Source organism: Anastrepha obliqua, chromosome 5 (assembly GCF_027943255.1).
Source record: "Anastrepha obliqua isolate idAnaObli1 chromosome 5, idAnaObli1_1.0, whole genome shotgun sequence".
Classification (NCBI taxonomy): Eukaryota; Metazoa; Arthropoda; class Insecta; order Diptera; family Tephritidae; genus Anastrepha; species Anastrepha obliqua.
This window is the reverse complement of record NC_072896.1, coordinates 73377150-73393917: the sequence shown is the minus strand read 5'-3', so window position 1 is coordinate 73393917 and position 16768 is coordinate 73377150. Positions and strand designations below refer to the sequence as shown.

At 35.6% G+C, this 16768-nt stretch overlaps 1 protein-coding gene across 7 annotated transcripts in view; it reads right to left on the bottom strand.

Annotated features, from left to right (window-relative positions):
* The window catches only part of LOC129248535 (dedicator of cytokinesis protein 9), a 126733-nt gene that overhangs the window by 91075 nt on the left and 18890 nt on the right, over positions 1-16768 (bottom strand). For 4 of the 7 annotated variants that reach the window (XM_054888117.1, XM_054888118.1, XM_054888119.1 and 1 more), the window contains exon 2: positions 15406-15438. The exons of the other annotated variants lie outside the window; for them this stretch is intronic. In XM_054888117.1, coding sequence (XP_054744092.1) covers positions 15406-15438 — 33 coding nt within the window. The remainder of the gene's footprint in view (positions 1-15405; positions 15439-16768) is intronic. 7 annotated transcript variants of the gene reach the window in all.

The window sequence follows — 16768 nt, the reverse complement described above, 5'->3', positions numbered from 1 at the left end:
TAGTTAAGCAAAATCTCAAAGGAACACAAATATGGACGGTCAAACAGTTATCAACGCAAATTCGGCAGATTTGGAACCAATTACCTCCACAACTTGCACAGAAATTATCACAAAATATGACTCGCTTTTATGGCTACTGAATTATTGAATGTACGAGTATTGCGCATAATAAATATTAGAAGCCCATACACTGCAGTTTTTTATAATCGAATTGGTTGAATTGTTTCCAGGTTATAGATAGATTTTTATTTAAGTAGACAAAAGATGTTACATCAATAACTAAAGTACAACTTACAGAATATGGTAACTAAACCTTAATTCTACAACATATTTTTGTTATCACAGATTTTCGTCATTTTACAGGTAAATTTCGGAGGAAAAGAACTACTATTTAAAAAACCTCCACAAACACTTTCCAGGTTATGGCGGTAACCCTCCTATTAGATAGGCTGTAAATACATAATGGGATTCTCATAACTTTTTGAGCGCTCTTCTAATGCATACAGCGAATCAATGGCGAAATAGGCTACACTGCAGATAATCGATTCTGCAACTGTTGATTAATGTAGGTAGCGGCGTTTCGTATGTTTTGCAAACGGGCAATATGAGGAGTAGGGATATCAGGAATCCCGGCTTTTTTTTGGATTCCGTAAATCCCGGGATTAGCCAATTCAAATCCGGGAATTGTTATCAATATTTTTTTTCATCATTTATTTATTTTACCATTCGTAAAATTTTTATCAAAAATTGACGAAAGAAAAATACGGAGCTACTAAGCATGCAAACTCTGGACTATCTTCTGATCTATTTCGCAAAGCAACGAGACAGCCGCCCAACTGAAGTATGTGCAATTAAATATGCAGTATTAAGACAGCACTTGCTGCTGTAGAGGGCAAGAAACTTTTCTCATTCACTCTGCCTCTTTTTCAGTTAATTCTATTTCACCGAAAAATTGTTTCAAAAATCTCACAAAAGAGCGAAACAAAATAATCTGATTATTTCTTTGATTCTAGAAACATGTCAAGAATTGAGGAAATTGCTTTTAAGTCTGAATGCAGACAGAGAGTTCTATAGACAGTTGATTCAGGATCACATTTAGCATGAGGCATGATTTGATGGAGCCTCTCTCTTGAGAAAGTGTGTCTGACTTTGCGTGATACTAATACTTTCAAATAATTAGATTGAAATGTTTGTATTTCCTAAGGCATTTACGTATACATCGCTCATCCCTTGCAGTAAAACTTTCGAAATAAAAAAATTTCAAGAAAAACGGACTTAAAGTTTAAATTTGTTGTGCCCAGTAAAGGCACACTTCATATAATAAGCTACTGTTAACCGACATCGCCATGCATTTTTTACACAGCAACTAGAACATATGGCCATTTCTGTATACTCTTCTAATTTCTTGGTTTCTGGATTATGACGCTCTTGCGGAAAATGAACGATATTATCTAATTCTGCACTTTTAAATTGAAATCATCCACTTTGGAATCGAATAAGTGCACCTAATTTATTAGACACCTGAGCGCACACAAACTCGTTGGCTAATTGAGTAGTGTCTTCAAAAATCGATAAATTAAAACATTCCACTTTCTCACTGGACTGCGTAAAGTCGTCGATAGCTCCGAGAACTTGTCTTGTTAGCCACAAAGTTGTCAGCAAAAGTGCAAAATCTTTTTATTCTTCTTTTGTTATTTTACTTTTTTTACTGAATTCATTTCAATTACTTTCTCATGTTTCTCATTCAACCGCAAATGAAATGAAATGAAATGCATATCTGTCTGTGGGACAACATGTAATTAAATGCAATGCTTAATGTGACTTTGTGGCACCAAGAAGCAAGCACATCGTACAAATCGATATACATAAATATATATTTTTAGCACAGTGGCATATAACGATGACAAGGAAGCACCTCTAATGGCAACGCATCTATGTATGTATACCAATTACGTACATCTAAATATGTACAAATGCTTAGATCAAACAGGTTTCCTTTCAGCCACACTAATGTCATCCAGGCGCAGCGTCAATTTTCGTGAAGAAAAAAGTCGCTTCAACAACTCGTTCTCGATCGATTACAGCAACAAGTCATACTTGGCAACGATTGCTCCTCTGGCTTTTTGCTCTATGAGTAGGCGCATCATTTGCTGTGCTTCCACGCCGCCTTTACTGCGTCTTGCAGGTGCCACTGCTCAGCACTGCTCGTTTACCATGCCCATAAATGTTAATTGCTATTGCTGCATTTCATATTTTTGTATTTGTACTAGGGTTGCTATTTGCGAATCTGCACAGCTTACTCATTAAATGCTTTGTTTCCGTTCTGGTGACGACCTTTTAATAAATAAATAGCAGTAACTTCTCTATGCCATTCGTCCCACAAATAGTTGGGCCTATAATTTTCAGTGATCCACGAACGCAGATGGTTTTTGAGATGATTCTTTCTCGGAGGATTACCATAGATTGTCAATAGTCGACCACACCAAGTCCAAATATGCTTCTTCATTATAAACTTTAACAGTAAATCCGTAAAACAGCTCTGCCCTCATGAAAACAGCAGATGCAATCCAGCATTGTGGGAATAGAGCCACAGAATATGAACCCTGAAACAACAACAACCGTAACGTAAACGAAGATGACCTGCCTTCAACTTTCAACAACTGTTCGTTGGAAGTGGATGCTGATAGGTTATACCGTCATTGAATTCATTATAGTATTCCATGATGAAGTCCACCTATTATTCGGCCAAAGTACATAGCCGGCGATTCTGCGAAATCAGCATCTACTTAACTTAGCTGTATCATACAGTTCATCGAAAAATCATGAATTTCCATGTACTCATCTATAGGAGCTATCAGAAAGTATGTGCCTTAAGGTTTCTGACTCTTCCTTGTTCATGCACCTTCTGCAGGAACTCTAAAATAGAAGAGTATCGGTCTTTCTCCATGCCTTCCAATAACAGTTTTTAGCAGTCCCATATCCACAGGATATTCTTACAGGAGCTCCTGCATTAGTCAAGGTGTTATCATCTCAAGCTTTTATCTTTAAAAAAAACTTCGTTTTCAATTAACTCACAAGTGGCGATTGCAAGATTATTTCTTCTAAACCGACTAATGCCGTTGAGGCATTTGGGGCAGTCCGCTAAAGTTTTGAAGTTGATCCGTTGAGAAGATGAAGCTCATAAATTTGAGTACAGCGCATCGAGAATATAAAGTCTTTGTTTATGATATCATTTTCGATCGAATTAATCAACAGCTCCTTCATTACCGTAAATTCGAGTTGAAAGACACTAAGCTGATATAAGTATGTACATAGTAGTCGCCTTCTTTATTCCCAGTAGAGACAAACCGCTTCATCTGGTAATCTCTGTGTAAATGTCACAAGCTTCGACAAATTCATAATGGTGTCATTGGGATATCAAATATCGACAGCATTGCCGGCAAACGGCTGCCGCCCCAGTAAACTAACTATTCTTAATGCGCTGAACCGCATCCCTCGTCCATCGTAACGGGATCAACTTTATGCAGCAAGGCTGCTTCGAACACTTCTTTTCTGGACTGGTATTAAGCCTAACCCTGGTTCTGAAGTATATTTCTACTGCGTTTGTTAAAACACTTTCAACTCAACTTCGGTTAGATTCAACTAGCGCAACATATAATGTCATCTTACGATCCGCTCAGGGCTTAACCACATGTTGTTCTCACCTCAAGACGTACTCAACTTCTTCGATCTCTACTTCGCGCAATGCGCCGGTGCCACCTTTAAGCCCCTCATCTGGAATTTTCACGGATCCAAGGAGTTCGCCAGAGCAGCACTTCTCCCTCATTTTTCATTGGGCATTACTTCCCAGTTGAGTTTTGATTGCCTCTGAACTAATTTCTCTAGCAAACAGCAGACGAAAGGAAGTCACAACGGCATGTTACACGCTGTTGTTTTTTGTTTATCTTTGTATTATAATCAGAGGACTTTAGCTATCGATTTCCTGATTACTTGCCAATAATAAATTGAGAAGTTACAAGGTAATTTCTTGTTTAAATAAAAGGAGTGTAAATGAATAGCATCCCTCGTATCTACTTCATTACCACGTAACTAGATCTGAATCTTAGGCAACCTAGCATTTAAAGTCTAACTAATTCGCCTTAAAAAGCAATCGAGTTCTGTTTTACCACTCACAGACCTCCACGAGGCCCCATACTAGATATGGCCAGCTGAGTAATTAAATCGACCAGTTTTTCCAATCATATTTTGCAAATATGAATTCTACTTTTAAACGTGTAAGTAGCAAACTATGTTTTGAATAAAAGTGTCAGTTTTATTGCTATAGACATTGACGCATTACAAAGCAGCAAAAACAAAACGAAAAAAAAACAAATAGCTACTTGCTTAGTTGCCAATTACAGGATTAACATGACATGTGAGTGGATGGTTCATATCGCTCAGCTCATTAGTGTGAAACTACTTTTTTAGATTCATGACACTTTCGGTAGCAGCTTTGTTTTAGAAATTTGCTCAATAGATTCTGTTTTTTTTGTATTATTATTTGCAAATGTCGGTTAATAGCGAAAATGTCAACTAACGAGTTACATGAAATTGCGGCGGTAAATATGACGGCAACGGGTTATACATATTTGAGGTTAAGAAAGGTGATTTAGAAATTTTAAATTTCGCGACAAAACAAGTGAAAAAAAAATTAAAATCATTAGCAGAAAGACTTGAAAAGATCTCAGCAAACATAAAATATAATTTCTATAGCCATTTTACTAAAACAAAAAAGTCATTTCGAGTTTCCTTTATTTAGTGCAACGTTTTTTATTAACACCTGTTTGCATTTCTGGTGTTATTTTCACCTTTTCCGTTTTGCTTTCTTTTCTCTACACCATTCGTTAAGTGGACTTCTTCAAATAGCATTCTCGGTAGCAAAGCAATCGTGTTCAAATGTAAATAACAACAGTTATTGCAAATTGAAATAAATTGACTGGTTTGTTAGTATGTACAAATACAAAGATGCATGTCCCTGTGTAAAGGAGCGGAGGACAATACGGAATATGAAACAAAAAGAGTGGCAACCGGCCGCTATTTATTAGCCACAGACAATTAACTTGTTGTGCAGTGCTCATTGACCTAGGAACTCAGCACTTAAATGATTTCAAAGTAATCAGTTTCTGCAAACAACTCATAAAAACAAATATTGACAACAAGCAAATTCGCTTTGAAGTATTGATCGTAAATTTAATTGTCTTTGAGTAATGGAGAGTAAGCTCTAATATCTACTAAGCATACAAGAAACTACATACAAACGTACATCTATTTTCTAAGTCAAGCGATAATGCCATTCATTACTTGCAGTTAAATTGTAGAAAATAGTTGAAACGTTCAAAAAGGGTTTAAAATTCATTAGGACAGACTCAAGAACTCAAAAATTTGTTCATTTGTATATTTGCAAAAATTAGCCAAGGAGCAAACACTTAACTAATTTCATTTATTATCACCAGTATTATTTCATAATAGATTCCCTACCCGCCCCCCGGGTTAATTCCACTAAAAATATGCACTTATTTATGAATTTTTTTTGGAAATATGATTCATGTAAATTTATTTATCCAATTAGTATACTGTAAACTCATATTTCAAAAATATTTTCAAAAATTTTCACAAGAAAATATACAAAATTGAGCCGTTGACAGCAGATCTACGCAGACGTCTCGAAAAAAAGGCAATTTGCCGTGGACAGTTTTTCTCAACATTGGATCATCTGAAATCAAGAAATCAAAGAGTTTTCATTAGGTAATCAATTGTCCGAGGTAGCCCTGTCGAGTTTTTATTAAAAAAAATTTTTTTTAATATAATATTTGAAGTAGAAGTGCGATTTTTAGACGATAAATCGCATAATATTGTTTATTGTAAAATAAATAAAAATTGAAAAAAAAACTCCCAGAGTTACCTCGGTAATTATATAGAGAAAGTGTGTACAAAATTTCGGGAAGATCGGTCGAGTAGATTCAGAGAAAAAGTGTCCACCGACTTGAAAAACGTCGTTTTCCAGAAAATCGATTTAAAGTTTTCTATAGCAGGTAGCCGAGTCGGAGCGGCCAACGGTTATAATGCTCTAACTTTGTGAGTTTTGCACCGATTGGCTTAAAATTTGGACACAACATTCTTGAGATTATGTACATTCATTTTCTCAAATAAACCAAAATCGATTTTTTTTTACCCTAAAAACCCTACCCCGCCTTAAATAACTCTTACCCTAGGACTTATCGACAAGTTTTAACAATTTATTTGTTTCTTATATATTTTTGTCAATATTTTTATGAAAACATAGTTCATTCTCCTACAAAAACCTTATTAATCCAACTTTCAAACTTTGCATAAAATAAAAAAGTCAAAAAATTTTAGCACTTTCAATCAAAATGTTTAGAAAAATTCCGGGTATCCACGTTTATAGCCCCTTTATGCATTTATTGTAATATTATGGAAGTCTAGACTCTAGAGGAAGTGGCTCACGTTTATTTTTGAAAAGATTTGTTGTATAAAAATATGTCAAGCATGCGTCATATCAAGAAAATGCCCAAGACCGCCGGCAAAACAAATTGTCAAAAATCAATGCGACTTTTGAGCCACTTGAAACTTGCACTTTATGATGCCAAAATCCAATGGGCAATAAAACTGCACACTCAAAATTTTTATAAACGATCTGTTTAAAGAGTGTTAAATTTTGATGAAAATTTTTTGATTCTTATTTTGTTTTTTTTTTAATTTGAATGAAGCTTTGTTCAACTTATATTTCTACCATTTTGGTAATAGAATAAACTATATTTTGATAAAAAAATTATAAAAATTAAATAAGAAACAAATAAATTGTCAAAATGAATCAATAAAACCTAGTGCTACGGTTATTTGACGTGTCGCCGGAAAAGCAAGTCAATCGGGACGAAAATATCAACTATGGAGAAAATAAATTTTCATGTCGTGATTTCATGCTATGTAATAAGGGCTTTTCCAATAAGAGGTGTTATTTTAATAAAATATCAATGGTTTCGTTGCTTGTGTGGCACGTAGCGCCGTCTTGTTTAAAATAAACGTTGTCCAGATCCATACCATCCAATTCCGGCCATAAAAAATCGTTAATCATCTCTCGATAGCGCAATCCATTCACCGTAACTGTTGCTTGAGCTTCATTTTCAAAAAAGTAATGTCCAATGACTCTACCGGATCATAAACCGCGCCAAACAGTCACACGTTGAGGATAGAGAGGATTTTACTTAATAACTCTTAGATTTTCTGGGCCCCAGATCCGACAATTTCGCTTGTTGACGAAGTCCCCGAGATGGAAATGGGCCTCATCACTCAAGATGATGGAATTCCAGAACATTTTCATGCATTTCAACGACCCAATCAGCAAAGACACGACGTAGTTGATGATCGGCCGGCTTGAGTTCTGTGTTAACTGGACTTTATAAGCCTTAAGACCAAAATCTTTATGCAAAATACGGTGTAATGTCGTTTGTGGAATGCCTAATTCTAAAGAACGACGAGGAATGGACAAACCTGGGTTTTCTTCAACACTTTCGGCTACAACAGCAATATTTTCGGCTATTCACATCAATAACTTCTCCCAACAGCAAGAATTTTTTCACCAATTTCTGTATTGCGGTCCGACAAGGTGCTTCACGATGGCCCAAAAATGTTCGAGATTTACGAACCGTCCCTGCCAAATTTTCACTATTTTTATAATGAATTTTAATAATTTCAATGCGTTGTTTAAGAGTGTATCGTTCCATTTTTCTTAATGGCGTAGTTTCTACTTGCTAAATATCAACAAATGACAGCTTCAAAAGTGGCATCTACCGAAATAGGGGGCTATTCAAAATAGCACCTGTTATTGGAAAACCCTTTATTATTAATTAATTACTCATTTAAATTCAAATTCTGACGCTAGCAGCTAGATCAAGTTCCTTACTAGGAAACCAAAATCACATTAGATTATTTAATTACTGAAGTCTCTGAATTTCAGTCCTTACAGTTCCTTCAAGTTCCCGGAACAACTGCCAGGTGGCACTCAAAATCAATTGATTTTAGTTATTTTTGTTTAGATTGCCACATCTGTGATTAAAAATCCTACTGAAACTATATCACCATAGCTTGATATTTGTAAAAGTTACGCCGTCTTGAGTAAGCGATTTTTTACAGTTTTATAAAATACCCATAATTTGCAACGAGTTTATATTAAATTTTGCGTTCAAAATGGATTGAATAGTGCGAAAACCTCAGAAATGTTGAGATGATAGTCTAAAGAAAATATCCGTTTACGAGTGGCATGAATGCTTCAGAGATCGCGAATCCCTCGAGAATGACGAACGTAGTGGCAGGCGTTAATAATGCCAAAGACATGATTTCCAAGGCAGAATCCGACCCAACTTTCAAATTATTGGAGACAAACCGTGGGTTTATGAGTATGGCATGCAATCCAGACACCAGACGAGTGAGTGGAGAGCTCCGAATGAACCAAGATCAAAAAAACCATGTCGTTTTCAGTCAAAAAATATAGCATTGCTCACAGTTTTTATGGATTGCAACAGTATTGTGTACCACGAATTTTTGCCACAAAGTCGATAGTTAATGAGGGCTATTATTTGGGCGTTACATGAAGCTATTCGGATTTGTACGAAAACAACTCGTGAATTTTGCACCATGATAACGCACCGTCGCACAGTGCCATCAATATTTTTTTTCTATTTGATCGAGTCCAAAAACTACTACGGGTAACGCGTTTTAACAGCCGAAAGGATGTAATGGAAAAATCAAAGACGGCTCTGATGATTGTACAGAAAAAAAGAGTTCCAGAAATGTTTCGAGAGTTGGAAAAACCGCTGGCATAAATGCGTTGCAGTTGTTGGGGAGTAATTTGAAGGTGATAATATCACTTTTGGGGAATAAACTTGTATTTTGAATTTTCTGAATATATCCCGGGAACTTTTTGATCAAGGTGGTAGTTCAAGTTAATACGTTTGATTTATGTTCCATCTGATCCAGTCCACTGCAATGTATGACAATAGGTTGTATACAAATATAACAAGAAACTCCAATATGATTCAATATAAATTTTAGCAGCTTGAGTTCAGAGTACGAATTGTCAGACAGGTATTGTCGATAAATGTTTTCAAAAACATTTTGATCTCAATTTTAGATATATTATCTTTTCTAATAAGAAATTAAGCTGAATTTTAATAAATAGTCAGTAAGAAACTCTGTATGTTCATAGACTCAATAAATAAATATATAAATATTATTTTATGCAACAAATGGATATCTGCTAGCTTTAGATAACTTCTTAATATTTCACTGAATACCCTAAAAGCGCAGCAGTATTGACCAACTGTGAGAGCTTAATCGAGCAGCGCCACCCCAGAACCCACATGTACTTTCTCTTACTCGGTGTTTATGAAAAAAAATATTATTTTATTTTTTTTATTTCTTGTTTTGAAAACAAAGGTCTTTTTGAAACTCACTGAGAATTACTGATTTTCAGCTTGGCGCTAGCCTTTGTGTCTGAAGACCAAATACTTAGATAGAAACGTCATTTTGATTCAGTGCCAAATCATCTACCATCCCAAAAGTTAGATAATGGCCTTTTGTTTTCATTCTAAACTTAGCTCGTCTGTGAGTGAATTTGTGCGATTAGTCCTCTTTCTACATAAAAAAAATAAATTAAATCAAGTTTTTTATCATTAATTTCCGGGTTTGACAGCTAGACAGGGGCAGTGCGCCAAGCTAGATCTCATCAATAATCTCCATTACATCAATAGCTCTGGCTGGCTGTAGATATCTGCCTCTTGGAGATCTCATAATTGTATCAAAATGGCGTAATAGAACTACTTGGGGAGTGCCAGTGTGGTACTTCAAAAATTTCACCTACCTACATTAGGTGCTTCTAAAACTGTAGGGAATTCAATTTTTATGAGCGCACGTCACATGTTTAAAGAATTTGCTCTTTACTGTGATGGCCTGGAGCCTGAACTACGTATGCACCAAATAGCTTCGATTTGCTTTAAAACCGAATTGCTCAACCGAAGTTAATATCGGAGGGCCTCAGAAAATCTCTGTGTCATACTTATGTTATTTACTTTTCAGTGTTTCTTTCAAGTATTCATTTTTTCTTGTGTATCCAAATGTCATACAATCGTGCTCGAGTAGCAATTTTGTGCTTCGTTTGTTGAAAGGTGTGCCACTTCAATGCTTAAAAATATTTGTGGTGGCGTGTTTTGGTTTCAGGTTTGCTTATGAAGTTTTTTTATGTACTTTATATTTTTTCGCCTGTTTGTGTACTTTAACCCTCCGCAAATTTAGTCAAGCCCAAAAAGGTTATTCAACTTGAAAATATTAGACAATCGCTGAACTAAAAGACTGCAGGTGAGGCCTACTTTGCGTTTTGAAAAAAGCATAAAAAACATAAAAAATAAAAAACACAAGAAGTTTATGTTTGCAAATGCACATTTGTAATGACTTCTCTGCAACTACAACTCTGCAAATACAAACACCAGATATTACTCATGAGCAGATGAGTTACTTCGTAGTGGCGCATTTTTTGTAGTTGGGTAAGACTAGCAGACAAGCGCAAAAGTGAAGGTTTTCGTGAAGAACATTTGTGAATCAGCTTGTTGGCTTAACCTAAATTGATAGAAGAGTTTAAAATTTCGGAAGGCGTAGAAAATTTTCATTCAAGTATTTATAAAGTTAATATTAAAAATGTTAACAAATTAAATACTAACGAACTAAAGCTGAGTAAGTATTAAATTTTTACATCTTTCTCCTTGACAAACACCAAAGACATTTCAAAAATGCAATGCAATACGGCACCACAAAGCACGACGGGTATTGGTTACTTTTTAATAAAAAATAAGCTTTGCACAATAAAATTGTTTCTTATTCTTCTTAAAATTTTAAAAGGCACAGTTTTATTTATAGTTCAGGAACGAAAAAAATAGGCTAGCAGACTGCTTTAAAAAAAGAACGTTTCTCAGTGGCCGGTTGTTGCGAAAAGTAAAGATTTTTTCAGTCCTACTCCTGCTTGCCAATAAATCAAGTTGCTTTTTAGACCAATCCAATCAGTCCTTACAGCGAGACCGTACCCTAAACTGTTTGCGTCCACAAGAAGTTCTCGATTTAAACGAATGCCAAACACAAAAAAATAGACTCATCTGGCTGAAATTTCGTGAGTGTTCGTCCAAGAGTTCTATTAACAAAACTTAACCTCGGCACGCTTCAGTAGTGTCAACTCTCTGACTTTGCATGGAGTTTTCCAACGACCCTGGCGGAGTAAGATTCTGCGAAGAACTCCTTATCTCCCGTATCACTGCAGACATTCCCAAGCAGACAGCCGCTATCAAAATAGCAAAGAAGGTTTTCTTGGCTACTGATGGTCTGCTCTTGGATAGAAAAGTTAAGGGAAGGAAGGAGTCAACTTAGCAAGCTCTGAGCTCACCGTCCCATCGATATTTGCTTATAGTTAGTTCTTGAATCTAAAAAATATCAAATAATATTTTGAATGTGATTAATTTCTTAAAACTATGAAAAAACTAAATAAAATCCATACCTTAAATGGGTGGAATAGGATTGTAAATTCCCTTGAGAGGGGAAAAATTCCCTACCTGTACTAGAACGAAAAAAAACTTAAGAATTAAAATATGAAACTTCACAATATTTTGAATCATCTCTAGGGTCACAAAGTATTTCCGTTCAAAATTCTGTAAAGTGTTATTTTTCCATTTTTTATCTCATTTATATGTAAAATTTCTAATCCAATGGGTTTACCTTTCTCTGCTGTGGTTTTGAAAACTTTGTACAATATTTAATTTTTCTTTTAATAACAACTTTTTTGCATTGCAAATGAATTTTATTCAAGTGGCTGAGAAAAGAATATTTTATCAAACTAAAGAGGGACATTTGCAATCAAGCGGAAAATGAAAAGCGCAATCAGGTCAAGCACACAATCGTGAAAACGATAACTTTGAAAGCGACATTCAAAAACAAAAAAGAATTATAAAAATTATATATATGTGAGTATGTGAAAAATAGGCTGCAAAAAGTTCGTTATCCTTATGCTCTCAGTATGGAAAAACCAGAAGGCCAAATTGAGCTCACATTGGGCACACATTGGAGGCAATACGAGTAGAACTGAGTACGCAAATATTCCCTGTAGGAAAAACTTGTGAAACACAAGACTGGTTTAACATGTCGAGAGTCACGATGTACAGAATACAAAGGTGGTGCTCATCTCGCCGCGCTATTCAGCTCTCATTGAATTTGACAAAATCAGCTATGTGGGGGATGGCACACTTGCCCATTTCTTCGTGTATTATTTGTGTAATTTCCTCTTTTTCTTGCACTCTTCTCCGCATTATAAGATTCCTCAACCAGTGTGACGTCACACAAAAATTATTCCTCTCTGATCATTCTTGGTCGGGTGATATAATCTATGTACTCAGAGTCTGACAGAGTCAAATACACTACATTGTCAATTAAGGTTGAGACAGTGTTTACCAAGATTAGTTTAAGTAATTTTTTGCTTCCTTATTGTTGTTGGCGTTTATAGCTTTTGGATATAATTTCCTAGGCGATTACGTTGCATCTCTCCAGTATCTTATGAATTAAACCCTTTCAAATTTCTTTAGACTCACATACACTATATTGTCAATTAAGGTTGAGACAGTGTTTACCAAGATTAGTTTAAGTAATTTTTTGCTTCCTTATTGTTGTTGGCGTTTATAGCTTTTGGAAATAATTTCCTAAGAGTCTGACAGTTTCACAACTGAAAAATAAGAACAAAACGCCGCACCTAAGGAACATTACAACCGTAATATCGTGAATTGGCTAGGACCCTTGAAGAAATAGGCTGTTATTTGAGTCAAAATGTAGAGCTAAAATGAGTTTTCAAATTCACTAGACATAACTGTGTCATTTTAAATTAAACAAAAATTACTAAAAGTTTAGAGTAATAAAAATTATCTGTCGTTTGGAGGCGGCTTAAAAATGTAGGTCCCTCCCTTAGTGGAGCAACATCAAGACGCACGACACAAATAAGAGGATGACTTTTTGTTTCATATCACCAACACATTTAAAGTCATACAATTTAAGTGAGTGAGTCTTCGTCTTGCGAGAGCTGCCCATTCGCAGAGGTTGTGCTCTGGCGTTTCATTGCTCAGCTCACAGAAATGGCAGACGCTTGTTTCCACTCGTCCTAGTTTCTAGTAATGATAACGAAAACTACAATGTCTCGTATACTAACCAGTTAGAGTTCGTAAGTCCTCCTTATCTAAGTTTAGGAACCTACTTGACGCTTTTCTAGGAAGAAAGATGTACTGCACTTTCTATCCAGTGTTGTATGAATTCATTATTCCCAGTCGTTGACCGGGTCTTCTTGCCGTTATGACCTTCATGTCTTGGAACCAAATCTAGCAAGACGGTGTTCCATGCTCTCAGGGTATTGAGGATAGTGCAGTATTCCTTAACGAGTTTAGAAGTTATTATGTGAGACTGCATTGCACATAAGGCTTGCTGGCTGTCGGACAGATGCGCTTCATAGTAGTACCTTCTCGAAGGCATATCATGTATCTTCGCTTGAAATACTCTGGGACAACCGATCTTTTACATTTCGACTCAACTAACCTAAATTGAGCTGTGTACTAGATTTCTTAGCCCGGTTGAAGGTATGTGTTATATATGGTAATTTCACCAGCTAAAATAAGACCGAAGTCTAGGCCTTGTTTCAAATTTATAAAGACGCACACTACTTCGGTAATGGTCGATATTCCTACAGGGCGCTTATTCACACACCAATATAAGGATGCATATAATCTACAAAAAGGTTTAATCAATTGAAAAGGAAATGGGTAAACCAAAACAAGGGCATAAAGTTAGACACAATGTAGAGAGGAAGGTGTGAAGTCCTAAAGCTCAAACGAGCAAAGTGAGAGTCGGTAATGCGACCGCCGGAAAGTATGCTGCTTAAAAGTTTAATAAACGAATATTAACACTCGAAAACATTGCTATGAAGCACAGGCGATTTCGAAGCCATATACTTTAGGTCACATAATTTTTCTAATTTTTTTTCGATGTTAATTTTGGGATACAATAAGGCAAATATAATAATAAGTAATAATACAATACAAACCAAAAGGCTGACATTTTTTTTTAAATGCTTTAATTATTGTATCTATACATTTTTTCAATAATTAAGGGGGGAAGCTGGTCTAGAGCGCAAAAAATGGGCATATTTTATGAATTTATTTTGACTCAACAAAGGAATCAATCGAAAATCTGTGAAATAGGTTTAATAATATAGCTTTCATGGTACAAATACAAAATTTTTCGTCAGAATTAATTTCAAAATGGCCGCTGTCCAGCAGTTCTCCTAAGACGCCTTTTTTTCTAGTGGGTCCATTGCCGAAGACGTAAACTCCTTAATTTTTGTCCTGGATCAAAAAATAAAATTTTTTTAGTTTCTATATAACAACAGAAAGAGACGTATGTACGTAGGATTTTTTCGATATTTTGTTTTTTCGCGAAATGGTGCACGTTTGAACAAAAAGTTACAATTTTCACTATAAAGAACGACATAAAATTGTTGATTAAAAAAAAAACTATGTAATATTAACAAAAAATCCTACGTACGTCTCCGGAGAAAGGTATTTCGAATGTATTGTCAAAATTTCGTAAGAATCGGTAAAGATTTGTTCGAGTTATGTCTTCGGCCAGTTTAAAAAAAGTGATTTCGAGAAAAACGCGTTTAAAGTTGTAAATAGCGTTCGGGGCATACCTGCGAGGCACTGCCGTCGAATGAAAAATTTGGGCATTTAGACATTTTTGCTGGCATCCCTCATTTGGTATATTATTTCTAAGACCCTAAAGCACCTTTTAAGACAAAAAAAAATTTCTCGATTTTTTCAAAATTCTAGACCAGCTTCCCCCCTTAAGGCATTCCAGAGGAATAACAGGTATGAAACGTGCAATAACAGTGCATATATTTACAGTTACAAATAAAAGGATAAAATATTTGCAGCTACTGAAATAATGAATAACCAACATTTAAAAATAATTGCAGTGTATTATGCGCCGAAGTGGTATATTTCACGAATTGGTCACACAAACAATTCAAACAACAAATTAGCTCGTTCGAACAATAAAAATTGGAGTGTGAGAATGTGGCACATCAGATAAGATTTTCTGAAAATCTGCAAAGACAACACAAGGCAACAACTAGGCGCCAATGGAACTATAATTTCTTAAATATGCACTTTTTTAATTATTTTTTAACAACCGCACAGATAAAAGTACAAAAGTGCACAATAAATGGACATAAAACACCAATAATACAACAACAACAAAAAAATGTTTATATAATCATACCATATTACGGCTGCTCAGTACAGGATATTGCATCTAAATTGGCGTTGATTGCAAAAATGTGTAAAAAAGAGAGAGAAAAAAATGAGAAACAAACAAAATAATGAAGTTGCGATTCATTACAGAATGGTTAAAGGTTTTATAATTAAATAGCGATAAGCTTAGCTTAGGGTAATAAAATTTGAAATTGTATTAAATGTGCACAGCCGCAGTAGCAAGTTTTATTTAATTTTTTTTTATTACTTCGGGCTATACAAATTGCATGGAGCGCACATTGCGCTTGGAAAAAGGTGCCAACTTCGAAAATGTTAAATAACTGTGATTAGCACCTGAAAGAAATTCGAAACAGCGTATATTTTTGTAGCGAAGGAAGTTTTGAAGCGCTGTCGGCAATTGTTAGCAATTACTTTGAATTCATTTGATGATACTTACACGGGCACTAATTTAATATGCCCCAAAGCTGCGCAGCAATTGAGATCGTTAATCAGTGCAAAATATTATTATTATTTTGATTTGTTACGCTGACCTACATAAATACAAAACAATTTAGCTGGCAATTTCATTTGTGACTACTACTTACGAGGGTCGGTTAATAAGTATTCACGTTAGTAATAAATATGCGTGTAATTTAGTAATTTATTATCTCGTTCGCTTAGTAATAAATAAGTCACTTTATAATATACGTAAATATCAGGTCAGTCCATAAGTTCGTGCGTATTTTACTCATAATTTCACTTTTGTACGATTTTTGCATACCAAAAATTATTCGCGGAATATAACGGAACTATAATATTTATAAAAGTGGTAAAAATGCAACAACATCTGCTGCAGAAATAAACACTGTTCACGGAGAGGATACCGTGAGTGTAAGGACTGCGCAAAATTCCGAAGTGGTAACTGCGACGTGGAGGATGACCCGCGCGCTGGTCGTCCTGAAGTCTTTAACTCCGACGCCTTGCTCGAACTCGTGGAAGCTGAGCCAAATTTGACAGTCTATATGATAGCGCAGAGGTTAAATTCATCGCATGAAACAGTTCACAGGCACCTGGTTCAGTTGGGAAAAGTTTCAAAGCTACGAAAATGCGTTCCGCATACACTTTCCGTGGCCAACCTTCAGCAGAGAGTGAATGTGTGTTCTCAGCTGCTGCAACGGCTTGAAAATTAAAGTGTTTTGAACCGTATCGTTACTGGTGAAGAAAAATGGGTCCTTTACAATAATCCTGTTCGCAAACGCCAATGGTTAGATAAAGGTGAAACACCAGAACCGACCTCTAGAGATGGCCTTCACCCCAAGAAGATCCCCCTGTCTATTTGGTGGGATATGGCCGGTATTGTTTATTATGAACTTCTGGAACCAAACCAGACG